Source organism: Lampetra planeri, chromosome 17 (assembly GCF_965212315.1).
Source record: "Lampetra planeri chromosome 17, kcLamPlan1.2.h2, whole genome shotgun sequence".
In the NCBI taxonomy this organism is placed as follows: Eukaryota; Metazoa; Chordata; class Hyperoartia; order Petromyzontiformes; family Petromyzontidae; genus Lampetra; species Lampetra planeri.
The window spans coordinates 846,061-873,147 of NC_136123.1; the positions used below are offsets into that span (position 1 = coordinate 846,061).

General features: G+C 51.3%; 1 protein-coding gene across 2 annotated transcripts; it reads left to right on the forward strand.

Moving 5' to 3' along the window:
* The first annotated feature begins 1,277 nt into the window (after positions 1-1,277).
* On the forward strand, positions 1,278-27,025 carry LOC144723236 (NEDD4-like E3 ubiquitin-protein ligase WWP2). Of its 2 annotated transcripts, none has more exons than XM_078601804.1 (24): positions 1,278-1,487; positions 6,516-6,620; positions 8,896-9,046; positions 9,421-9,545; positions 10,576-10,719; positions 11,117-11,255; positions 11,778-11,965; positions 12,650-12,785; positions 13,201-13,296; positions 13,872-14,046; positions 15,221-15,275; positions 16,003-16,108; positions 16,383-16,517; positions 16,766-16,838; positions 17,376-17,447; positions 17,722-17,810; positions 18,338-18,497; positions 18,770-18,903; positions 19,333-19,473; positions 20,015-20,135; positions 21,261-21,365; positions 21,612-21,708; positions 22,230-22,302; positions 22,404-27,025. In XM_078601804.1, exons 1-24 carry the CDS (start codon positions 1,301-1,303, stop codon positions 22,501-22,503), a joined length of 2,907 nt encoding a protein of 968 aa, XP_078457930.1. In that variant the 5' UTR covers positions 1,278-1,300; the 3' UTR covers positions 22,504-27,025. The 2 variants fall into 2 exon arrangements, with proteins under 2 accessions (XP_078457930.1, XP_078457931.1); XM_078601805.1 differs by having other exon boundaries at positions 1,355-1,487; positions 16,003-16,087.
* Positions 27,026-27,087: the final 62 nt, after the last annotated feature.

Consider the following 27,087-nt stretch of genomic DNA (forward strand, 5'->3'; position numbering starts at 1 on the left):
GCGAGACATACATGGACATGGTTTATTTATCTAGCTCAGCCACTGATTAACAGCAAACTGTGTGCACGCCGTCTGGTTCTTGTTGTCTTGATTGTTCTCAACATTGCGTGAGTGCATGTATTACCCATGGCCAGTGGAATTTTACATGCAGGGTCGAAGTGAGTGGGATGGCGTGGCGAGATGTAGGAGAGACAGAGACAGAGAGATGTGTGAGATGAGACTGAAGAATATTGAAGCGTGAGAAGGGATGTGCAAGATACGATGTCTACAGTTATACGTTTCATTTGACCACGTGGGAGATTTCAGAAGAGGGAAGAAGAGAGATGTTGGAGATAAGACCCAAGGGGCCGTCCATAAATGACGTCACGCGATTTTGGAGATTTTTGACCCCCCCCCCCTTCGTCACACAGCATCACAGAAAGTCAGACCCCCCCCTCAAATATGACGTCACAAAGCTCTGCCCCCCCCCCAAAAATAAAAGAGGCCGTCCATAAATGACGTCACGCACCTGGGGGGTGGGGGTCAGACATTTGTGACGATGTGTGACGAGGGGGAGGGGTTGAGAAATGTGACGTCACATCAAAATGCGCAACTTGAAATAAATATAGACAACACGTTCTACTTAATTAAACACGCACTACAATGACAATAGTTTAAAGCGATTTGAAGCATGTTTTATTTGGGGGGGGGGGGCAGAGCTTTGTGACGTCATATTTGAGGTGGGGGGGTCTGACTTTTTGTGACGCCGTGTGATGAAGGGGGAGGGTCAAAAATCGCGTGACGTCATTTATGGACGGCCCCAAACATGCTTTAAATCGCTTTAAACTATTGTCATTTTAGTGCGTGTTTAATGTGGCGCTGCACTCTGATGTTGTAGGAGAAAACATTTATTAAAAAGTCTATTTAATTAAATAAAACGTGTTGTCTATATTTATTTAAAGTTGCGCATTTTGATGTGACGTCACATTTCTCAAACCCCCCCTCGTCACACACAAATGTCTGACCCCCCCCGCCCCCCTAGGTGCGTGACGTCATTTATGGACGGCCCCCAAGATGTCATGAAAGATGTTAGATGACAGATTTGAGAGGTGGATTGGAGTCATTCATTCAGCAGTGATAGACAATGGCTGATTATAATCACTTGCTCACAGCCCAATCCCTATAACGCCCCAATAAACATTGAAACCCAAAATACTGAAGTCTCTGGTCGTGACGTCACACACGACATGTGTTGGCCATGTGGTATGGCGTCATTCTTCGACATTTTTCGATGTCTTCTTGCGCACATCCTTTTAACCGGATGACGTCACGCGCGAGTGAAAATTGTGTGGGTGAACGTCACGCCGTCCTCGATGTGTGCCGTGACGTCATGCCACCCCCTGACGTCACGCGTGATGGCGGCCGCGAGCTGCTGAGTCCCGCGCATTACCCGCACCCTCCTCAGGTCGCTCGCCGCCGCTGCCGCCCCTCCGCTCCGCGCCGCCGCGGTGAGACGGCCTCCCTTCCCACGCTTGGGCTCGGGCGTCGCGTCGAGGTTCAGTCGTCGCCGCTCGGCGACGCGGGGCTTGGTGGACAGGCGAGTGCGTGCGGGTGCAGGCCAAAGCCCACTGTCTTGCCTGAGTGGGCCGCCCAGGAAGACTTCGCCTCGCCCCCCCCGCCCCGTGGTTGAGAGACCCCCCCGGGGGGGGGCGCGCGTGAGGGATGTTTTGCCCCTGACAGGAAGACGCGATCTAAGAGATTCGGCGCTGTGATCTTGTAGCTGCACCCCGAGGCTGTGTCCGACGCGAGTTTTACGCTTCGTCAATGAGAAGAAAAATACTTTAAAGTTCCGGATGTAAGGTTACGATACAGTCCAGCTACAGTATTTAAGATGCAGTGTGCCGGAAGTTAGAATTAAATACACGCAGCCTCGCTCTGCATGTAAGTTACTCGACGAGAGCCGTGTGTGTAGTTAGTGTCGTGTCTGTGCCATGCAAGCGAGGCGCGGACTGAACCGCGATTTCAACTAAAATGTCCGTCTCTGAACTGCCTCGTAAGCGTCGTGCCGCGTGTTTTATGAGCGCGCTAAGCAAACACTCGGCGCTGACACTGTGGTACGCGTACGATTGTGTGCACGTTCGGAGTCGCGGTCGTGTGGTGGCGTCTTGGTTGACGGTGGACTCGCGCTGTTCATCAAGTATTAAACTTCGTCTTTCTGGCGAAGGTGGCCGAGGCGCCTGGCCAGGCAGTAAGTAATGTTTTTAATTCGCCCAGGAAAGCCTCACCCAGTCTTGAGACTTAATTTCGTCAGGAATGTCCTAATACGTTTAAGGTTTGTACATTTCTGTTCAAATTAGTGTTTGGCATGTGGCAGAAAAGCGGAGAACGCAGAGAAACCCGCACGTATCCGATGGTGTTCTGTACCTGGAATCCCCTGGCCTGTTTCACATCAAAATAATACCCAGGCTCAAACACAGCGTCCGAGATCGGAATAAATTGGGCGCACTAAGTGTTGACTAGTTTTGGTGCAAGGACCAGGTGCAGGGGCTGTCTGACCTCGGTCGTGACCCTCGGAAGCCTCCTCCTGTGAATGAGAGAACTCCTTTCGTCCTCGCGTAGCGGTGCCAAGTCTGCGCGTGTTTGGCCGACGCGAGGCACACACATTGAAGGCTGTCGCGTCTGAAAATGCTCGAGGCCCGGAGCCAAACCCAGGCTCATCGGCAAAAAAAAAGAAACCACAGTAACATCTTTGTACCTGATTTTTCAACAATTTACCCTTGCTCGTGTTGCCCGGTCTGTCTTGAAAAGCAATATGTGTTATTGGGCTCTGGCTTGGTTAGTTAAACATAATTCCTACATACCCACATACCTTATTATATATTTTCCTTTTAAGGTAGTGGTATCAATACATGTGTCGAGTTTTAATTATTAGTGTCTACTTACTACCAAATGCCATATTGTAACTTTTTATTATAATGTTATTGCCAAAGATTTACTGACGCTCAAAACGAACTTTCCTGCATTCGGATGTTGAGACTGGAGGAATCCAATGAGCTGTGAAGTTATTTTTGACAGATGTCCAGTGTTTCACGGGCCTGACTATGAGATTCTCAAGTCATAACCCGTCTAGGGGTTGCCTGTGTAAACAAATGCTGTTATAAAACATCAGTATGTAGGAGCCTTGGCCTGATGTACTGTAAATATTTGATTTCATTCAGATGGATTTTTGTCATTTCATTATGCAACCACCGACTTTTACTCATACCCATATATGCCTGCCTACTTACCCTCACCTCTCCATGTGCTTTTCTTTAAGAAGACAAATGTATACATTTGCACCACTCTTAGAGCACATGGCTATCATGAAGGTGCTATATTTCACAGATGGGTATAATCTGTAGCTCTGTACGCTATAATCCAATCTACCAATATAAATACATTTCTAGCTATCTCCTTACCCACTTCCCTAAATTCATGCGTACCTTCCATCCCACCCACAACGAGCTAAACAAGCATTGTTATGATTTACCGGTTTACCTTGTGTTTGTGCTTTCAGATACCTACCTAAAAGGGACAACGTGTATTTGTAGCCAGAGGTGTGCACTATCGTCCGTTATAAATCAGGCGGCAGACAGCTGAAGCTACCTGGAATTTTATCATTCTTAAATCATAACTGAACAACCAGTGTCTGGGAAAGATTAGTAAGGTGGGTGTGGAGCAGTACCGACATGCGGGGTAACTGAGCAAGTGCATGCAAGCAGCAATTGCTCTGGTGGGCCTCAAAAATATTGCTGGAATGATGTTGTTGGGGATAATTATTATAATACTATTAGAGGTTGAGTTCACTGCCCGGAAACCTGGCAAAATGTCTCCGCGTTGTGGCTACGTGAGATTAGCGTCGCCACGAAACGACGGTCGAGCACATGCCCCTGCGAGAAGCACACACTGCACTTGGGATTCCTGGGATTTCTTTAGCAAATATGAAAATCCCAACGTTTATATAATGCTCCCCGATGGACTAAAAACCCCACGAAATAGTCACAACTTACATAATGTCACACTTTACTTTGGTACTGATGCTGAATACCCTGCACTTGGATTGTTTTTTGGGACTGAAGAGATGCAACTTGTTATTTCGAATTTGGAGAGAAAAATATATGAAGATGAGCACCGTCCCCAATCGGGACTTTTGAATTATCCCTAGCTTCAAAGTTTAACAGCCAAACACAAGGTTAATTAATTCATGATTTGTGCACACCACACAATGGCTATTGGAACAGAGATCTGTAATACAACACTAAATGTGTTGACAGCAGGGCATGAGGTGGCTTGCACACAGAGTTTATATGAGGTCAAGAATTATATTTGGCCAGTTCCCTGCGTTACAGTTCCCGTCCTGGTTCGTTTGTCTACTTGTGCCAGCCTAGCTCGTGCCAGACTATCATGGTCACCATAGTAGCTGCCGTCCAAGAGGGCAGGTTAGCCTGCCTCACAGACACAGGTTAATGTTTACGTGTGAGAGAGGCAGCCAACCTTGACGATCACGCAGGAGGTTATAAACACGGCGGGCTTCTGAATCAACCTTGTTTTCCGTGTGCATGTCCATGTATCAGCTAGGATCCATCTCACCTGATGCAAATAATAAGCTATATATTTTGATTTAAAGCTTTCGTGACTGCAGGGATTCATATTCTTGGTTATTTCGGTAAAGTCACGTAGAAGGGAAACAATAAAATAATAAAAATATAAAACAATAAAATCCTCACGACGTTTCGACTGCAACACAAGCAATCATCATCAGGTGTGAAAAACACAGCAAGAAAATTTGAAAAAAGTGGCGTTTTTCTAATTGTTTCCCTTCTACGTGACTTTACCGAAAGAACCAAGAATAATACGCTGTATGGTTAGCTAAGTATTACATACTAAATCAAGCCTTGTTACAAAAGGACAAGTCATCTTTTACTAAATCTCTTTGTTTTTTGTTAGTATACAGAGCCAGTCATTGTGCATTGAAAAATCGTTTTGCTCGTGGTCATGTGGTGTTTATGTAGTCTTCTGCTGCTGCTATGAAGCAGTTTGGCTGCTTCCAATCGTTTTGCTGTAATGCGTAATCTCAATGGCTAGTTATATGACCCGTGTTCTAAAATAGATCAATATGCTGCATTGGCGCCGCTTTTAAATGCATGCTTGCAACATGTTAATTGTTTCCATTCAGTGGAACCGGTCAAAGTTAGTGCTATTTTTAATCTGGGTTGTTTATAAATCAATCTGCAGAGAATTGTGAGCTGTCTGATTACAACACAAGACGTGAAGCGCCAGTGCAGACCGTCTGAAGAGATGTGCGGCATACGACGTCGTGCGCTTTAACTGCTCCACTGGCTGCCCGCATGACATGGTGGTCCCAAGCTTATAGCACACTTGAACAAGGAACTTAAAGAGTGATGCAGCCCAAACGGCAAATGGCTCTGGTAGATGAAGTGCGCACCTAGACCACCGTGTGATAGACGTGACTAAAACTTTAATGCATACTCTGCCTTATTAATGAAGCTGCAAGCTTGTGTCGTACAGCCTGTGACGGACACGTAAAGCCCTCTGTCAATCCACTGCTGGTTGAGGGCTTGCCCATACCGTGTGGGTGATTGACCTCACTTCACCACGCTGGTGAGTGCGGGTTTATGAAAGCAGGAACCATAAACATCAGCAGAGGGCAGCTACACGGCCCTCTACCACCCACCATGTAGCCAGGCAGCAGCCTACGAAGCATGTTTTGGACATTGTGGCCACCCATCCAAGCACTGTCCAGGCTGAAATCCTGCTTAGCTTCCAATATCTGGCGCGTCCTGTTTAATGTTGTCACAGTCCCGAGGTGTGTAGCTATGGGATAAGCTCTGTTAAACTAAAGGCACAGCTCCATTCTGTATCCCAGCCTATTGGCTTTCCAGACCAATATTATCCAGCAGCATTTGTTTCAGTGAGAAAACGTCAAACCAATTTAAATTGTCGGGATCCCATCGTCAGCTGGGCTTGTTAAAATTGCTGCCGAATTGCCAGGTGTGTTTAGCAGAGGATGCAGTTCTGCTTACAAATGCTTTTCCCCATGAAACTCCGCAACAAACGCACAGTGAGTTTTTGTTTCGCTGCATTTGTTTGAGATACTCAAGTATTCGGATGGCCTGCAGCATTGCCCACATTCATCGCCACCCCACTGCTATCCTGCCTTTGTTGTTACGACGCACCCCACCCTCTGGAAGTTCCTGCCCAGACCACTCCCCCTGGTCCTATCTCTCTGCTTTCAAAGCTTGCCTCGAAATCTTCCTCTTCAACCCCCGTTCTTACAAACTGCCTTAATTTATACATTTTCTCTCCCTTGCTCGGTTCTACCCATTCCCTGCCCAGTCCCTCCCCATTCTCCCTCTGTATTCCTGCGCTCTGAGACGTTGGTTACTTCGTGGTCGCATTGCAAATGTAACGTGGTTGGCGTTTTCAATGTCGAAGATTTAACTGGTGACGTGGTTGCCCTGTGCTGCTCGCCGCAGGGTGTCCCTTTTGGCGGCTGACGGCAGCCGGTGATATGGCCAATGCGTGTCCTCCCCACAACGACAGCAACGCCTCGCCCGGTCGCACGCAGCTGCAGGTCACCGGTGAGTGAGCGAGCGACGTCACCGCGGTTCGGCACTGAGCATACACATGCTCAGTGCCGAAATGGGTGCCGGTACCCATTTCGATACGCCAGTGCTACAACATATCATGGTTTTTACACATCGCAACAAACATAGTTTCAGGTGGGCACTGCCACCAACGTGGATTAAAGTATATACACAGGTTAAAGACAACATTCAAACTGGTAGGAAAAGTAAGTGGGCTTTGGTTGTATATAAGACTTATGAGGGAAGATGGATGGTGGTTAAGAATCGTGACAGTGGCAGCCAAGGAATGGAGGTGATAGAGGAGGTCCACTGGGGAAATCGAGCGATGAAATCAGCTTTTGTGTAGGTGCTAAGCGGAGAGGCCTTCATCCAACAGATGATTGATCGTGACCGATAATGATGGTCATGATATTGTGTTGTGAAATTTTTTATCGAGGCAAACCCAATCGCATCTCCCCCCCCCCACACGGTGAGTCACCTGGAAATTCCGTGTGCCATGGAGGGTGGGGCACTCCGGCATGACAACAGTGACGCTACCTGAGCCTCTCGCACGCGACGATTCTGCGTCACGGCGACAGGCAGGTCTGACGAGAGGAGTCGGAGGGGGGAGTCCTACAACTGCACAGGGGCTCAAGATGAGGGGGGCCTCCCAAAATGTACAATAAAGTGTTTTTTATGTGCCTGGGAAGGAATCGGCGCCGCTAACGTTTTTATCTCGACTCGCCTGGTTACGGGAAAGCTGACTGTGTTCGGGTTTCCGTGCGCAACGTTCCCATTGCCTGAGGCGCGTCTGGTTGTGTTTTGAGTGCGTGGTATGTGCGTAGTGCACGGGACAGGTTCGGTCTGTGTTGAATATTTAATTAAGTCTTTTGCACGTAAGCAAGATTTGGTGGAAATGCCTTTTGACGAAAAAAAAGTGTGCAACCTTCTTAATGCTTTCATTATATTCTCAAAGCATTTTAGACATCGTTGCCTTGCGCAAGGCCTGTCTGTGTATCACATGGACCGTTGCGTAATGGGCGATGCGGGTGTGGAGGGGTGGTGGTTGTTTATGGCGCAGTAAGCGAGTGGTCGTTCGTCGTGTTGACGCGGGAAGCTCATGGGCTGGTACAGCGCTCGTATTGACAGCCTCCTGACCGCACCGCCTTGGCTGAGAATTTTTCCAAGATAGAGCCAAACATACTTTGGCGATCATGTGCGGTAGTAAACCAGTTGACCGAGTCAAATATTTTTGCGAGTCAGTTCCCCTCGTACGCGGTTTCACACTGTAGCTCGCAATGTTTGAGCGCCTTTGCTCCCGTCACGTCTCTTAAATCACAGCCAATCAGGTCGGAGAAATCACGCAATCAACAATTATAAAAACAACTTACCACATTCTTCATGAACGATTCCTGATAACAGAAAGTTGTAAAACAGGCTGACGGTTTCAGGGATTTTCCTTTCTAAAGCAGGGTCGTTTTTTAGTTATTTGGCGGCGTGAACGATGAATATTTTTGACTTGTGCACCACTGCCAACCAAGTCCCATCATTTTAGCACCACCATGCAATGAACCCAAACAGAGTTTGGTTCCCTGCCCCAGCTAACACCAGTGGCGAGTATTATACCAAACAGACCTTGCCCCCTCACTTCTCCCCCCCTTTCATACAGTTTTCTAGTAATCGTATAATTTTATAACAAATAGTCAGTGAGCGAGGTTAAAGACTCTTAATTCTTCGTGTGACTTACGTCAGCAACCTGACATTCAGGTAGCATAAGTTATTATTGCACTGCACCACTTATTACAATTACAAATAGTATGCAATTATACCCATGACATGCTGCATCAAATGTAAGTGTTCATTCTCCACTGTATTTCTTGTTAGATCAGTACTGATCTTCTGGCATCTTCTGGTGTAATAATTGTGTCCAAGGATCGTGACCTTGGGCTCCCTTAACTGGTCCTACCATTGTAGTCATGCTCAGTGTCCCGATCGCGCCGGCTACACTCAGGTTTTGTCATCCTTTTTTCTCCTGCTTTCCACCCCTCCCTCTGTAACCTTGCTTTTGGATTGTCATCGTCTTTATCCATATGATGAAATTGTTTGATTTTTTTATATTCAACATTTACTGATCGTTCGCACTGAAGAGACAACGGCAGCCTGCTGGGTCACACCACCCCCTCGTGCGCCGTGTTGTCCCGCATAGGTGCTCGCTATCGGCGCTCACCCCAACAGCTTGCTGAGGCTATCACGGGAATGTTTGTCTTTGTGTGCCCGCCTCTGCCGGCAGTGGTGAGCGCCCGACTTCACGGCGTGAAGCGGAGCCTCATCGGCGGCAACCCCTACGTGGAGCTGCTGGTGGACGGGCAGGTGGACACCTCCAAGAAGACGGAGAAGCAGAGCTTCTCTCCCAACCCTCAGTGGTCCGAGCACTTCACCGTGTAAGCGCACGCATGCTTCGCCCAGCCCCGCTGGTGGCCGTGCCGCTGCCGACCAGCGATGCCGCGGGGACCGCCGTCGCCGGCCCGATGAAGCCTGTTGTGACTTCTGTTTATACCGACACGAACCATTAAAACCCCTTATAGCTCATCGGATTTCTTCAATATAAATACATATTCTGATTCCAAGTTAGCACAGGGTCCTCATGGTACAGATGGTTTTCTAAGCCGAGCTGGAACCAAAACCGTGCTACGCTGGCCTCCCCCGAGACATCTGAATCTGGCTCAGGGGTGACTTGGGGATGCCTTCATCCAGCAGTGGATTGATCATGGCCGACGATGATAATGATGATAAACTGGCGCCCTGTTGCCCGCAGCATGGCGGCGCCCACGAGCCGGCTGGAGTTCCGTGTGTGGGCATACTACCCGCTCAAGAACAACTCCCTCCTGGGCCGTGCTGTCGTCGACATCCACAAGGAGCTGCTTGAAAATCACGGCAGACGTACGTAGCGGCAGCAGCGGCAGCGGAGGTGGCAATGATGGTTGCGGTAGTGGTGGGTGGTGGTGTTTGTGGTGGCGATGGTGATTTTGGTGTTGGCGGCGGTGATGGTTGTGGCGTTAATGGTGGTGGATGATGGTGGTGCTGGAAGCAGTGGTAACAATGGCAGCAAGTGGTGGTGGCAGTAGTATGGTGGTGGTGGTCGTGGTGGTGGTGGTGACGGTGGTGACATTGGCGGAGTTTTATAATGGTGGTGGTGGGTGGCGGTGCTGATGATAGGATTCCTCATCATGGGGACCACCAGATTGGTGGTGGTGGCAGCGATGTCCAGAGAGTGGAGTTTCATCTTAAAACCCAGGGCCACCCTATCATTCACGTGGAACGCCGCCGCTTTGTTGATAAGCGGAGTCTGAGGAGGAGGGAATGGGCACAGGGTAGGAAGGGGAGGGGAGACCCAACCGAATAATTAGAGGAAAACAGGGGTCCTGGGTGGAAAGTTTAGACACGGTCGCTTGGATACCTTGCCCACAACACAACAAATGGTGGGTTAACAGAAGTAAAGCTCCCAGGGTTCACAGGGGGCTTTCCTGCGCCTGCCCGATGACGTCGCGCTTCGCACAATAACTCAAGAAACTGGTTTATTATGCTGACACCTTGCTGTTTATTTGTATATTCAGTTTCCTACATTTGTAGTTAAAAAGCTCAGATTATGGGCAATTATACTCATTGCAGGTTTTAAAAGTGGCAATTTTTACCGATTCATAGCGGTGTTTAGACTCACAACTAATCCGATTATCTGGGTAAAAACCAGCGCACGTGTGTATGATTACTTTTTTTTTTTGAGAAAGTGACTGAATGTCAAATCACAAGTAAAGCGCCAAATGGCAAAATCTTGCAATCAGGACTTGTCTGCCGTCATTTCGAAAACTCAAGAGGCATTCAGCGTTGTGTTTTATGCGTTTACGTTTTTCATCTGCTCCTACCACTCCCCCTTCCCCCGGTGTGCCCCCCTTTCCACGCGCCCCCCCCCTAGTGGAGAACGTGTGCTGCAAGCTGCCGCTGACGGCCGAGAACGGCAAGGTGCGCAGCCCGGTCGACGAGCTGGAGGTGTGCCTCGATGCCATGACGGTCGACATGGCCGCCCTGTGCGTGGGCACGGACAGCGGCGACACGGAGGGTGCGCGACACTTCTCTCTCCCGTCCTCGCCGCTCCACTCCCGTCCTCCCTCCACTGACATCCTCTACCCTCCGCTCCTCTTCTCACCCCTCCTGTCCCCTATCCTTTCATGTCGACCCCTTCCCTATCTTCCCCCCTCTTATCTTACCCATCTGCCTTTGGTGTGTCTGCACGTTTGTCTACTATGCTCTCCGTGTGATGTTCCAATAGCACTCTGATACTGCCCTCCAGACCCCTCGCTGGATTTCCTGGTCCGTGACTCTCATCACTTGGGTCATTCATATAAAGTCAAATTGCACGGGGACTTGCGTTGGTGCGAGGGTGATGCTCTGCCTCTGACCGGGGTTGTGACTTGCTCTCGTGTGACACGAGGGAGGGTGTCGTTGTGCTGTCTCAGTGGCCGCTGCGCTGAAGAACGGGGACGTGAGCCACGCGGGAGAGGACAAGGAGCCCGACAGCCCCCCCTCCGACACGAGCCCGGAGCGTTCCTCGCAGACGCCCCCCCCGGTCCCCACCTCCGCGCGGCCCAGACCCAAGTAAGCGGCCTCCCCTACCCCGGAGCGACCCTCCCCGCTCGCGTCCGCGCCGTGACCCAAGCGCTTACGCGTTGGATCTTATTATCAACGTTGTCTCGGGTCGCTTTCAACGACGTCAGCGTTGACTCGCGTGACCTCGACGTTTAAACGACCTCGACCGCGCCCTCAGCCATGGCCGCAGCTGCTCATGTTCACAGAGCACCTCACTTAGTTTGCTCACTGGGTTGAATGCACCTGACCCAGCTGAAGGTTTACTGTCCATCGACATTGGGGACTGTGTGGATATTTGTTTATTTTATAAACACGATCTACGACTCGACACCGTCCTTCAATGTTTTTCTACACGTATGACCTGGACACTGGTATCAACATCATATGATCACTTGTGTTGCTCAACACTTGCACATGGAGGTGGCACTGCTCGTGCTGCCTGACGTCAGGAAATCTACTTCCCAATAACTTCGAATGCGTCACGATGCCAACCGATACCTCCTGACGCCTGCTGTCCGCTCGTCGCGGCAGATCCGAGGTGGACCCTTCACGAGCGGGCGAGGCGTCAGGGGACAGTACCCACGCCCGCCTCTCCATGGTGGAGTTGGGGGTGAACGGCAATGGGGAGGCCGGGCCCTCGGGCAGCCGCAGCAACCCGCGCCCGCGCCGGCCACCGCCGCCCGCGCCGCCGGCCCCCACCGTGCAGGCCAACGGCACCGGTAAGCGTGCCGGGCACACGGTTCGTCCGCCAGCACCCCGCTTGCAAACGCACACTGGCGGCTTCTCTTTCGTTATGTATTCCACGAAGATGGCTGGGTGGCTCAGAGGTCAAAGATTGCTGTGCTGCAGCTGTATGAACACTAAAGTTGACCTATCCGCTGTTATTATAGTCTATGGTTTATCTAGTCCACTGTTGATATAGTCTGTTAAACACCCACTGGGTGATTTAGGGGTCAGAGGGCTGAGTTGGCACCGCTGACAGCTTGGGTACGAATCCTGGTTTCAGCCTCTTGAGATTAAACCAGGTTCTCAAATGCAAGTGAGTTGATGGTGTCACCCCGGACACCAAGAACTGCACAAAATCAACATTCACACTACATTTGGTTCTGCACCGAATTTGGACAAATTTCAGGTCTGAGAATTTAAAATATCGGGTTGAACGTCACGCGACGAACATTACGCTCGTACGGCAGAGTAGGTGTAAAGGTGCTGCCCTCTACTGATGGACCAGGCTACTTGAAGGGATCTCAGTGGTAGTTCAGTGATATTCACTTCATGGGAAGGTTTGCACTGCTCCGAGAGATCCAAATCGATTTGTTGTTTCACAACCGGGATAAAATTGGTGGGAAATGACGACGTGTTTTCATGATATGCAATCTCTTCCTCTTGTCTGTCGGCAACAGTGGGAACGGCTGCGGTCGCCTGCGCCACAGCCGCTGCTGGCGCTGTCCCTTTGCCCGCGCCTCCTTCAGCCCCCTCCCCCGCGTCTTCCGCGCCGCCCGACTTGCAGGGCCAGGACCAAACGCCGCTTCCGCCGGGGTAAGACGTCCCACTGCATCAGGGTCCACGATAATTGTATTGTCCGTTTTTTGCAAAATATCGTTCCTTCCGATTTTCGTTGCTTGTGAAGCAATGGAGTAGTAGTTCATCAAATTATTTGTCTCTTATGTAACTGACATCATTTGCATTATCAGCATTACTTATTGTAAAGTTCTCACGATTTTCTAACTTATCCAGGCTTATTTTGAGCGAACTGCAATGCAGTAGCATTGTGAATTACAATTACAGATTATTGGGAAAATTATATCACAATATTCGTCGTAATTTTGTGAAAAATTTACATTGTGGAAATCCTACTGTGCCACCCTTTGGGGTGGTGACGTTACGCATTGTGGGGCGACTGCGTTGACCGGCTGTGCCCCCCCCCAACCCCCCGACCACCGTGTGCTGCAAGGTGGGAGCAGCGAGCCGACCCCCATGGCCGACTTTACTTTGTGGATCACAACACCAAGACGACGACGTGGGAGCGGCCGCAGCCGCTACCGCCCGGGTAGGGCCCGTTACCCGCTTTTATTGATGCGCTCATTTGTGTATTTGTGTGTTGGGATGCGTGGTGAGGTTTGTGTTAAGGGGTGTGTGTTGGGGTGTGTATGTTGAGTGCGTGTGTGTTGGGCAACAAGATTGTAGAAGTTTTTGCACTGCACTGAGACCCAGCGACGAGTAATGTTCAGGTAATGGTTAACATGAGTGGTGACTTTCTGAACTGGTTCTGGGACTCTCTTCCATAAACTCAGCCTTACATGAGTACCTAGTGCAATGTATAAACACATTGTACCAGGTATCGGGGAGGCAAAGTTGGCTGGGTGTGGTGCTAGCCACACCAGCTCCTCGTGCGCCGTTTAGACCTTATTAGAGGTGCTCGCTAACAGCACAGTAGTCTTTAAGGTCATACAGGGGATCTTTGTGCTTATTGCCATGCGAGTGTGTGTATTGGGGCATGTTTGTTCTTGGGCGAGTGTTGGGTGTGTGTGTTGGTGATGCACCCTGTCATGGCTGACTAAGGCTCCCAGCGTAGACGTGGCTCTGTGTGCGTTGTTGCCCCCGCCACCCCGGTGGTGGCGGCAGCTGGGAGCGGCGTGTGGACGTGCGCGGGCGCGTGTACTACGTGGACCACAACACACGCACCACCACGTGGCAGCGGCCCACCACCGAGTCGGTGCGCAACTTCGAGCAGTGGCAGTCGCAGCGCAACCAGCTGCAGGGAGCCATGCAGCTCTTCAACCAACGCTTCCTCTTCCAGGTGCCAGCCGCTCGTTCTCCCACCAACTCGCCCACTCACAGGCGGGGGCTCCCTTACTCGTGATCTCACTCGCTACCATCTCACTCGCGGTCTCACTCCTCATTCTCTTCCTCGCTGTCTTGGTTCTCTCTCACTCGCCTGCCTGCCTGCCCAGCATGCTGTTTATAACAGGTCCCTGCGGGGTGGGCTGGTAGGAACGAACAAATGAATGGCTATAATAAAATGAAATGGCGGGGGTACGATACGAAGGGAGAGTTTGAGGCCTAGTTCTACGCTTTAGGCCTAGCTGTAGGCTTTAGGCCGCTGTGAGTTAATTTTTAATTTAAATGTTTTAATTAAAAACTATCTCAGGGAATTATAAGGGAATGTTACACTTGTTTAGCCAGGAAAGCCTCACTGAGTCTAAAGGTTTTTGTAGGGTCCTGCCAAGTGTTTGCAGTAGGGGGCGATGTTGCTACACCTAATCGGACATCGGACGGACGGACAGACGATATAATCTCTTGTAGGCTGGTTCACTTCGTTCCTACCAGTATAATGTATAGGATATCATTTGGACTTGCATATCATCTTTACATATGTTATTTTATCGTTTGAAGAAAACAAAAAATTCCACAATTTTATCCCAATTCTGGGGTCTGATATATATCACGAGACTAAGTATACATTCGGGTCTCTCACAGAGCAGTGCATTCCTTTGCGTTAGAGACCTTCCCACAGAAGTGGATATCACAGAGCTATCCTCTGAGATCCACCTGTCACCTTTTGGCGTTTCGTACGTAAAATGAACGTGCGATCAGATCAGCACGTGAGCCGTTTTGTCCGTAAAACTCATTTGTCTCCGTACACGAGCCTGCGAACAGCCCAACGCATTCGCCGGTAAACTCACGGCACCTTGAGGAGCGTGCTCGTCGGAACCCACCAGGGATCTGCGGCGCCGTCTCTCTCGGTCGGCATGGCCCGTGCCGCGCGTAGCCGGGACTGTGCGTATGCGTGCGTGCGTGTGTGCGAGTGTCGGAACCGGCTGCAGCGCGCGCAGTAGTTGGGCCGTCGCGCCCTCGACTGCCGCCGTCGCGATTGTTTTGTTGTCGCCGGGACGCTCAACGTGAGTTGGGGTGGGGGGGGGGTTGTTGCCGGGCGTGGGTGCAAATGACCTGGCATTGTTTCCTCGTTTCAGACCGGAGGTTTGCCGACAGAAAACGACCCCCTGGGTGCCCTGCCCTCTGGATGGGGTAAATGTGCACCCGCAAGGATAACGTCGGACCGTAAAAATTGGCTAAATCTTTCTGAAGATAACGACATTGATTGTACAACGCGTGTGTGTTAATGAATGGGGAAAAGTAAAACAATAATGGAGAGTAAACATTGCAATTCTTTTAACGATCGGAGGACAAAGTTCCGGTGAGTTTGTTCTCGTTCAGATGTTGTGTAACTGTTATTGATTGCAAGTTGTGGCATTATTTATCGTGTTTATAATAATATAATGACCCCCTCTGCACCGGTAGAGAGCGTTGCTAGCAGAGCGCGGTGGCATCAACAGCTTTGGCCGTGATGACGTCTTGACGTCCACTCGCAGTGAAAGTCTTCTGTCGATCCGCTGCTTGATGGGGACGTTCCCACACTGTGTTGGTCATGGTGGTTGTTTGACCGTTTCTCACCACGCTGCTCAGTGTGGGTTGATGAAGGTAGGGGGGGGGGTGCTCCTGGGCCAGGACCGGCTAAGATATCACTCCCCACTCATCATCGCCAATGTGAAGAAAATCCCAAACGCATCTGTTCAGTCTCCTACTCGCGTAAAACGTTGCAGCCCGGCCTCTCTCAGCAGGCGTGTCGTGCGCTGGGAGCGTGGACGCAGTGATTCGGCCTGCCCCCGTGCCCCCTCGCAGTCGTAGGTTTCAGCGGCATAGCGACATGATCTGTGAAATGCCCTTCTGAGCGCACGTGCGTGTGCTCGCGTAGAAAAGCGGATAGAGCAAGGCGGGCGCATGTACTTCGTGAACCACAACACACGGACGACCCAGTGGGAGGACCCGCGAACGCAGGGGTACGCCGCCCAGGCCCCGACGTACGCACGCGCACGCACACGCACGCATGCACCGCGCGCACACGTACACTCACACGCCGTGCAACGCAACGCTCGCACGCCTTAACAACACAACTTCTCACGCCTTAACAGCACAATACTCGCACACCTTAACACCATAACGCGTGAACGGACAGCTCCGTGTTTCACTCCAGTAACATTTGAACCGCTCTCTGTGAATCTGTCACTCTGTGTGTGTCCGTCTGCTGTCCTTCCCTGCTTTGTCTGCCTTTCCCGTCCACGCGCCGTCCCACAGCTGCGTTCTGAGCGAGGAGCCGCTGCCCGATGGGTGGGAGACGCGCTTCACCAACGAGGGAGTGCGCTACTTTGTGGACCACACCATGCGCACCACCACCTTCCAGGACCCCCGGCCCGGCGCCAAAGCTGCCGGGTAAAAACGGCGACCCCCAAACACACACAGCGGCTCCCCACATGCTCCCTCTTGATCCCATCCCACCCGCTTCGCTTGATCCTATACCTGTCTGCAGCATTGCCACTTTGGTGCCCACATTGCTTCCCATTTCCTACAGTCCCACCCACAGTTTGGAATTCCACCCGACACGTGGGACACGTTGCTGGTCGAAATGTCCGTTCAGCTTACGGCCCCTGTGTGTCCCCGTGTGTATGCGTGTCTCCCAGCGGGAAGGGTGATCCCATCGCTTACGAGAGGAGCTTCAGGTGGAAGCTCGGACAGTTCCGCTACCTCTGCCAGGTAGGCCTTCGTCCCAACCCTCGGTGCTCGCGCGACCGACGTGTATGAAGTCGTCGACGTGTATGATACGACAAGCCGTACACTCGGGAATTACCAAATCGTACAGTTGAGATTGACACAATCTGCACATCAGGTTCGCAAATTAGCCTACGATAAAATCACCCGCAATGCAGCAGACCTCGTCACATCGCGGCAGCTCAGCAGTTTATACCTGGACAGCGCTTTGATGGGTGACCACTATGTACAGCAGGTTGTTAGAGGTTGGGGGGGGGGGGCTACACGGTGGGCAGTTAGAGGGCAGTGCAGCAAAAGCGATTGCTTTGCTCCATGCCTTCACCGACCCACACTGGCGAGGTGAAGTATGGTCAAATAGCCCCCATTGTTGGGAGGATTTCCCCCAGCAGTGGATGGACAAAAGGGCTGTTTGTGTGCGTGCAAGTCCAGATGAGAGTAGACCAGGGTTTGGGGAAGGAGCAGGTTGAGTTGGGGGCTCCTCTCCGTGGTGTAACGCAACAGAGTTCTCTCTCCTGCCCGCAGTCGAACGCGCTTCCCAGCCACGTGAAGATCAGCGTCACTCGGCAAACGCTGTTCGAAGACTCCTACAACCAGGTGAGCTCATACCTCTCCTCCACTACCTGGCTGCACATCGCCAACGCTTGCTACACTCAAGGCTTCATATCTTTAAAAAGAGTGGTAGAGTGGTACGCAATTTGACAGGTGGTATTAGCCACGGTGACAGTGAGAGGTCCTCCGGATGTGGTGTGCTGGTTGCCTTGTGAGCCCCCCCACCCCCCTCCACCACCACACCCCCTGCCCCCCACCCTCCACACCCCCCCGCGGTGATGAGTGCCCTGTAACATGGATGGGAGCGTTTCCCCCGCAGATAATGAACATGAAGGCCTACGACCTGAGGAGGCGGCTCTACGTAATTTTTCGGGGAGAGGAGGGATTGGACTACGGGGGGCCCGCAAGGTACTTACCGTGGCGCTGGTGTGGGGAGATCGGGGTGGTGGTTGTGTGTGCCCGTTGTGTGGGTGCGTGTGCGGGTGTGCACGTACGAGGCCGGGGACACATGAGTGTGCACCGTTGTGTATTGGTGTTGTTTGAGGTCGGTGAGCAGCCATGAGGTGTTGAGTATGATTAACAAAACCGTTATATTGTGGAGTTGTATAGCATCTCAAATTCAAGACGCTGCATGTTATGTAAGAGAGAGGCAGTCATTGGTCTCTCAGCGATGTTATGGGTCCCTTTGTTACTGGTGCTACGAGCAAAGATGCGCACAGAACCGGTTATAGAATATCGTTTATATATATTTAAAGGATTTTCGGGGCCAATTCAAAGTGGGTTGGCCTCACGTCGCGGCAGGCCCTTTGAAAAGAAGTCGCGGTCCGTATCGAGCTCCGAGTGCCGTTAGTCCCCACCCCACCGGCGTCTTCCACCCTGACGGCGTCGCTCCCCGCCTGTCCCCCGCCCCCCTCTGCGCTGATGTCGGCGAGCAGGGAGTGGTTCTTCCTGCTGTCGCACGAGGTGCTCAACCCCATGTACTGCCTGTTTGAGTACGCGGGCAAGAACAACTACTGCCTGCAGATCAACCCGGCCTCCAGCATCAACCCCGACCACCTCGCCTACTTCCGCTTCATCGGCCGCTTCATCGCCATGGTAACTAACAATGACCTGCACGACGGCCCACATGCTCGCGGTTACTGCCACCCCCACAGCTTGCTTCTTCGTATCTCTGGGACATTTTTTGCCAGTGGTTAATGCTGACTTGATGCCTTGCAATAGGCATCTATTTGGGGATTGAACCTCTTACACTTGCTTTATTGCCAGAAAGTGTAAAGACTATTTTTATTTCAACTGCAATCGCTGTGTTCGCTCACTGCTCACGTCGATCCGTGCTGCCCCGTGCTGCCCCTTGCTGCTCCCCGCAGGCCCTGTACCACGGCAAGTTTATCGACACGGGCTTCTCGCTGCCCTTTTACAAACGCATGCTTAACAAGAAGCTCACCATCAAGGACCTGGAGTCGATCGATCCCGAGTTCTACAACTCCCTCATCTGGCTCAGGTGATGCCCTCCTCCCGCTCCTTGTCTCCACTTGCTACTTCTGTGGTATCGACCGTGGGTTGAGTCGGGGGCTCATGATGGCCTTGTCAAAGACGCACTGCGCCAGTGCACAACGGCTCACGTACCTTCACAAGGTGTCGATGAGGCTTAACAGAATTTAAAAAAAAGTTTCATTACTTAACAAATATTCTTCAAAGTATGCCTCTGTGTGTGTGTGGAGTGCCAAGCCGCTTAGCGGTGGGCATTTTCCACACCGATAGCCTCAGCCGGCGCCGAATGTTGCTTTGTAACAGCGGTCACTCCGGCATCGTCAAGGTCAGGGTCACTTGAATGTTGAGGTCACGCGATGCAACGTTCAGTTCACTTGAAGGGACGTCGGACGATTTTGCCCGGCTCCGCTAACCGCCCGCTCGATTGCGTGCCGCGCAGGGACAACAACATCGAGGAGTGTGGCCTGGAGATGTTCTTCTCCGTGGACATGGAGCTGCTCGGCAAGGTCAGCTCGCACGACCTCAAGCCGGACGGCAGCGACGTCCTCGTCACGGAGGAGAACAAGGAGGAGTACATCGGGTGAGGCGGCCGTGACGAGGGCTGTGCCTACCGATGATGAGGCCAATTAGCTTGTCGTCCTGATACTGTCGATGAGAATATTGCCACGAGTTTAACTCTGGTGAATAAATTGCGTTTACCCCTTAAATTAGATTTCTGCAGAACGTTAAAGGAGTAGCTGAGGGCCATGGAAGTGCATCTTCGTTTCCAACCTTAATTTAATAATTGATTGTGTAACCAACAGCATGTGCGGTATCAGCATTGCAGATTGTAAAGTTGTAACGATTGGAAAACTTATGGCTGGGTTATGTTTCGTGAACTTCACTTGAAAAATGTATCATTCATCTTTATTCACGCTGGAGGTACAAAAAAGTACAATACAGTTTTTAATACATGTTATAAAGTTATTATAATCTACATATTGCCACGTGAAAGCTCACATCGTATCGTGAACAATTACATCACGGCAGCCCTAGCAATGAATGTTTATTTTATAGAATGACCTTTTGCGCGTTGAGCCTTACTGCGTGTAACGCTCCGTGTGCGCGTGCGTGCGCCTCAGGCTCATGACGGAGTGGCGGTTCTCGCGCGGTGTGGAGGAGCAGACCAAGGCCTTTCTGGACGGATTTAGCGAGGTGGTGCCGCTGCAGTGGCTGCTCTACTTCGACGAGCGGGAGCTCGAGGTGACGCCCCCCCCCCCTGCCCCCCCCTCGCCGCCCCCCCCCCCCGCCCCCCCCCGCGCGTTTACACTGAGGCCAAGTTCCCGGTGTCATCACCGCCGCCAGGGCTTTAATCGATTAGTGATTCCTACGGTCTTGGAATTGATCAAAATCGAGTTTAATTTTCGTTGAACCGATTGGTGCACGAGAATTTAAACCGAACGGCGTGTGCGCTTGTGATTGGTCCAGCGGCAGCCACACATGAGGCTGGACTTTTATTTTTACAAAATAAATTTCCGATATGTACGGAAAGCCAGAAATCTATTTTATTTTGTATTTTTTTAAAAATGCTAAAACATGAACATCCCCTGTTGGCAGCACACAAGCTGTCTGTTGTTCGTCTCCTTCGTATCTTTTGTCCTGTTCCGTCTTGTTCTATTGGCCTAAACGGGAATTTACGTATACTTTTATTTCAGTAATAATCTTACACACACACACACGTGTGTTTGTGCACGTGGGCTCGTGTGTTACGTGTTTCACCAGGCTAGTAATTTCTCACCCGTGCATGTGTGGTGCGTGTTTGACTCTACTCGTGTTCTATGGGAACCTCATTTGCCAGTAAAAATATGATAATAAGGAAAGCTGTCTCGGGTGTGGACCAATCAACTTCAAGGACAGTGCACATTATCAGAGTTATGTCTTTTGTTTGTATTATGACTGCAGGTATTGCGGTCTATGCAAACATGACTCCTTGTAAAAGGTGTCAGTTGTGTTGCCAGATAGAAGGGTAAAAAACCAATTATCATATTTTTACTGGCAAATGAGGTTCCCATAGTGTAGATGCTTGCCCCGAGCTCTCATACTCTGATGGTGCATTGTCTTTGAGTTGTGCGCCTTTTGGCGTCATCTGGTCCAACCCATGTGAGACTAGGCTCTAAGGAAAGCTGTCTCGGGTGTGGACCAATCAACTTCAAGGACAGTGCACATTATCAGAGTTGTGTCTTTTGTTTTTATTATGACTGCAGGTATTGCGGTCTATGCAAACATGACTCCTTGTAAAAAGGTGTCAGTTTTGTTGCCAGATAGAAGGGTAAAAAACCAATTATCTACTCGTGTTGTTCACGCGCTCGTGCATGTGTTCTTGTGCAGGTGATGCTGTGCGGCATGCAGGAGATCGACCTCGCCGACTGGCAGCGCAGCACCATCTACAGGCACTACAACCGTAGCAGCAAGCAGATCTCGTGGTTCTGGCAGGCGAGTCCCGCTCTCCACCACGTGCTCACAGCCTCCGCGGTTGATATCAACGTGCGGCCTCGTGCTGTAGCGTCGAAGGGGGCAGGGCGTCGGGTTTCGTAGTGGGCTTTTTTTTTTATCGAGTGTTGCGGTTTGCACGGCAAGTGTGTGATGTGTGTGCGCACGGTGCTGCTCGAATCGTGAGCCGGTTACACGGGTGCGTCATCGTGTGCGTGGTGGGCACGCGCCGACTCTGCCGCCACGCAGGTGGTGAAGGAGATGGACAACGAGAAGCGGCTGCGGCTGCTGCAGTTCGTGACGGGGACGTGCCGCCTGCCGGTCGGTGGCTTCGCCGAGCTGATCGGTGAGCCCCCCCCCCTCGCACCGGCACCTGTGGCGGCTCAGCGCGTTCTCACCGCCCCACCAGTAGCATGGCTGCTGTTACCTCCTTGTCGTACGGCTTGGCGAGTAGCAACGCTTCAGATCCTGCGTCCAAGTTTAAGAGCCACGCGACGGCTGCAGATGTTGCTGAATGAACCGTTGAGTGGCAGAGCATGTCTCTAAATAGAAAAAAAACATTTTAGTGCAGCAGCATTTATTGAAGCGAATCAAATCTTGGACATATTTAAACCTTGTGGTTATCATCAGCAGTCGGTTTTGTTCAACAAATGCTGCTGGGTTACCAGATGTTAGTGGTAAGAGCACTCCAATTAAATCATGGGATCCTGTTCAAGGCCATACTCGCTGCCAAACAGTTTGGGGTTTTTGGAAATATTTAAGCGTTCCAGTAAACCTTACCTCCAAAGCGGTGTGATTACTCGCATCCCCCCCTCCCTCGCTTGAACCCGGATTGTACCGACTATTCCCTGCGTGTCGCCACGCCAGGGAGCAACGGACCTCAGAAGTTCTGCATCGAGAAGGTGGGCAAGGAGACGTGGCTCCCCCGTAGTCACACCTGGTGAGTTCCCACGCAGCAGCCGCCGCCACCCGTGTTCACCTTGGCACCAGCGGAGGTCCCTTATCCCGCGCGTGACCGCCGTGCGCCCGTGTCCCCCTCAGCTTCAACCGGCTCGACCTGCCCCCCTACAAGAGCTTCGAGCAGCTCAAGGAGAAGCTGCTGTACGCCATCGAGGAGACCGAGGGCTTCGGACAAGAGTGACCGCCGTTCGCCTGACCCACTGCCCTCCGCCGCTCTCTGCCGCCCCTTCTTCCGTGCGGCACGAGAGCTCCGGCCCCCCGCCCGCCCGCCGACCCCCCCCCCCACCCCCCGCTGTTTATCTCCACTCGCCACCGGCGCTCGGCTCTTCGGCATTGGGAGTTTATTCCGAGGTGGCTTTGCGCCGTGGTCGCGGGCCACGCGTGGACCTGCGGCTCTGTTCCTGCGGGGGCGTCCGTGGAGATCGCCCGCAAGGCGACTGCCTCCCGCGTGTTTATTTTAAAAGTTTTGTGGCTCCACCTCTCCTGGGGGCAGTGCGGAGTGACCGCGTCGCTCCTCCGGCGCCTGCGCTTTGCTCTCCCTGTCCGTCGTCACTGCGCCGGAGGGTTTGTTTCTTTTGCCGAATGGCCGAACTCAGGTCCAGACGCTCGAGGAGGTGGGGGGACCGCCTGCGCGAGTGAATTCCCAGCATTTGATTTTAAACCCTCGAGAAACGTGTATATTTTTATCGTATTGTATTAGTCGAAAGTAGGAAAGTCTCTTCTCTCTTTTCTACGTTGATTCTTTCAGTGTTTCACTTAAATTGCACACAGAGATTTAAAATTTCATACATGAAGTGTAACATGCGTGTCGGTGACGTGCGTGCTGCGTGTGTGTGCGCGCACTGTCATGCTGTGGTTCCGCCCTGTCCCCATCACGCAAAGGGGGCAAGGTGAGTGGGACGTCAATTTTTCGTAACGGATCTGTTTGTAAATGAACGCTCTCGGGGCGCGTTTATCAGCTCGCCCCGTCTACTCACTCTTTCACACAGAGCTCATGGACATCCGCTTTTGGACGTGCCTCCATGACGGTCCTCGGCAATGATTTACATGTTCGACGCTGAGACTGTACATGTATATATACGTAACACATAGTCATTTATCAATATATATAGAGAGAGAGAGAGATATAAGTCGCGCAAGTTGTGTACCCTTTGCATTTTAGAGATGAGCTTATTTTAAGTGGGGTGGGACATCTCTTGCACACATTCTGTAATAACTTGATTTTAATTGTGATTTGCACATCGATCGTGGGGGGCGAGTGCGGTGGTCTCGTTGCTATCGGCAGAACGTGACGGGGCCCCCCCAAATGCTCCCATCTTGACCTTTGCTTGCGCCGTGACCTTTGCTCCTCCCGTTGCCCCTGTCCTCTACGTAAACTCCAGGCGAATTTTTATTCTTAATGAAGAGACTTTACCGACACGTGCCCCAAGGATCGGGAATATTTTGCTGGGTTTCGTTGTCGTCCAATAATGTGCGTAATCGGTGACGTCACATGGTGGACTCTCTGCTTTAGCGACACCCTAAAAATTCACGTGCAGCTACAAATCTCACTTCTCTAGCCGGCTTCGGGAGGTCAGGGCGATGCTGCATCATAGAGACAAACCATTCGCGGTGAGCGCACTGCAATGCAAGTTTTTTGACATGACCTTGGTCTGACCCCAGGCTGACGTTTGACCCATCATGCTGTGAGCAGTACTGTCGGTGGTGCTGCTGCTGCATTGGAATATGTACAAAGTGTAACGATGATGGTCTATTACTGTAGCGAGGTTTATTTTAATAGGTAACCGTTTAATATTTTCCTAACTCCTCTGGCTGTTTCGTTGATTGAGAACGGCCGTGCGTTTCGCTTGTGTATAGATGTTTTTCTTTCAAATGTTAGCTGATGGCTTCATGTACGCCTACTTTAACTCCACTGCAATATTGAAACACAGGTCGAAGTCCGCACACTGCTGCCACCCTCCCTGCACAGCACGCCTCTCCAGCTCGAAATACCAAGATTCACCTGAAGGAATCGGTCCCTCGAGTCCATTAGAATCCGGGCTTAATTTGGATTGAGCGCACAACTAGTAGTAGCCACGGCCATGGCAAGAGCTATACTGGATGCGGTGTGCCGGGCGCGCAGATCCAGACGGACCTGGCCACGAAATTAATCACCGGTTTGAATCGATTACTGACAACAGGGTTGGGCGTCCTCGGGGTAAGCTGACTCGCCTTGGTGTGGGGTAGTGATTGCAGAGTCGGTGGATTGCCATGCACCGTGGACAGTGCTGATTGCTGCTGCTGCTGGCAGCACGGCTGGGTTTGGGTCGGAGTTGTGTGGCAGCCGCTGTCACGGTTCCGATTAGCACGGTTGGCTACGTACGGTGCTAAAGAAGTTCAACGTACAGGTCGCACTGTCGCTCGGCTGTTGCACATATCTCCTCTGAGCAACAGCTGATGCTCAGCCGGCAACTCCCGTAATAAAACGAGCAGGTACTCATGGGCCGATGTCGTATGTCACAGGATCTCTGTAACTTCACGAGTGTCACGTGTACAGATAAACTTCACCTTGCATCGTGGCGCTGTAGACAGGACGTGTTTACCTCTTGTCTACAGCTCCCGGCTACCGCCTACTTGCTCGTCTCTCACATCTCGCCAATCTGTTGCTCTTTCTCAGCGGGGTCGTAGCTCGACAAGCCACACGTCATCCGCTCGCCGCCAGATTAAGAACCCTGCCCCAGGGAAAAAGAGTACTTGCATGAGAATGTTTTTAAGAATGGGAGTCTGGGATGGTTTTTTGTGTGGGCAAGGTTGAACTTAACACGAGGTCAGTGGTTCTTAACCTGGGGTGCGAGACATGTCAGATTTTTTTTAGAAGGTAAATCATCAAAACACAAATTAAGCACGGGCACTTAAGCACAACTACTTTGTTTCATCAAACCTATGTATTTATTAACATAAATATTTTAACGATTGAGAACCAAAGGGGGGGGGGGGGTGCAAGGCTGCAGTAAATGTTCAGAACCACTGCACGAGATGGATGTGACCTCGCCTGACCTGCTGAGCGGCAGGGACGACCGCGGTGTCTACACTCGCTCCCTGCTCGCGCCCCCTTCGATGGTCGGAAGTTGTGGCCGGGATGTGCCGCGCCCCTTGCGTGACATCCCTCTGAACGCCCGATACAAAAAGCGGCCAACACCTGAATAGGCCTTAATTGCAGAGGGTGGGAGGGAGGAGCAAACGGTGTTGGGATGTGGCGCATCCCAGCCAACCAGGTGGTGGCACCGAACCCCAAGCCATCACCAATTAGCCAAACGACCGCGAGCACTCGCCCTCGGCGTTAAAGGCTACCTTGTTACCTGGCCTCCAGCAACTCCGTTTGGGCCACTTTCCAGTGTGTTGCCTTGTCGCTCGTGGTGGATGAACGGGGAGGGCTCTGAGCGCGTCACCCGTGCGGTGCCGTGCGAGAGGCGCTGGGTGTGGAGGCCTCTTGTCAAAGGAACGCATTTTCCCCTCTTTCACTAATGCAGCGGCGATTCCACCGGGTGAGCTGGATTTTCCAGTGACAAAGGCTACTGTAGTTTTGTGCCCAAAGTTCGTCCACGATGCTTAATTCTCAAGCCCTAAAGCCCACGGAGCCAGGACAAATATGTGCTTGTTGGTACCACGTGGTGAGATAAACTTAGTTTTCATTCATTCCCCATAGATCGATATTATAATTTGAGTGAAGTAACACAATTGATTCTTATTGAGCAAATTGGTCCCACTAAGTTTGTTTATTTTCCCCAACCCGCAGTAACCAGCTTGGTGAAGTATGGTTAAATAGCCCCTCCACGACCCGCATGGCATGGGAGATAACCTCATCCATCAGTGGTTTTACCAGGTGCTTGCACGTGCACGTGAGCGACGTCGTACAGAGTACGGTAATCACCAACACTGAGGATGACCTCCGTTCCGTATTCCTATGTAAACAATATATGGCTCGTCATTTGGCCTGTTGGCATCGTTTGTTTCAGCAGTTTTGACCTTGCCGCGACCCATAAGCTCGCTCACGGCTGCTACGCCCGGCTCGTTTTCAGTTTGCCCGCTTTTCGTGTGGCGTTGTCCGCTGCTCATTGGGACTCTCTCCCCCCCCTCCCCTTCTTTGCTACTGAATATTGACGCTCTTTGACGACTCCGCTCATGCATCTGTCTTGATTGTCCTGGAGAGATGTGGCGCCAGTGAGTCGTCCGCGGGAGTAAGTGCGGTCACCGCAGCAGCAGCATCTTTCGCGATGCTTATGAAGGCCCGTGCCGGAATCTGCGCTGTGTGATGATGATGTTGTTGATGAGATGGGGAAAACAACGAAGGCTGCAAACTTTGATGAGTGGTTCTATAACAATTGTCTTGTACAAATATAATATACATATAATTTTATAAAGTATCTCATGATTTGTTTTCTTCGATATAAAAAAAGCCTCCGCCTCCCCGTACCCCCCCCCCCTCCTCTCCGCTATTTAGGGAAAAGCTGTGAATTTTATAAAGTGGAGCGTCGTGCTGCAGGAGTGTGGATCGTTGAGCGTGGAAATGAGCGTCTCACTTCTCGTTTGTAACACTTTGAAACGACGATAGACAGGTTACCTCGCGGCGCCCATTGCTGGGATAATAGTGTAAATCTATTTTTATTCTCTCTAAAAGATTACCTTTTTAGAACCTTTATCCGAAATAAAGATATCACAATCGATGCGATTGTCCTGGGTCATCGATGTGGGTGGGTGGTGGGGTGAATGGGTATCGCCGAGTGAA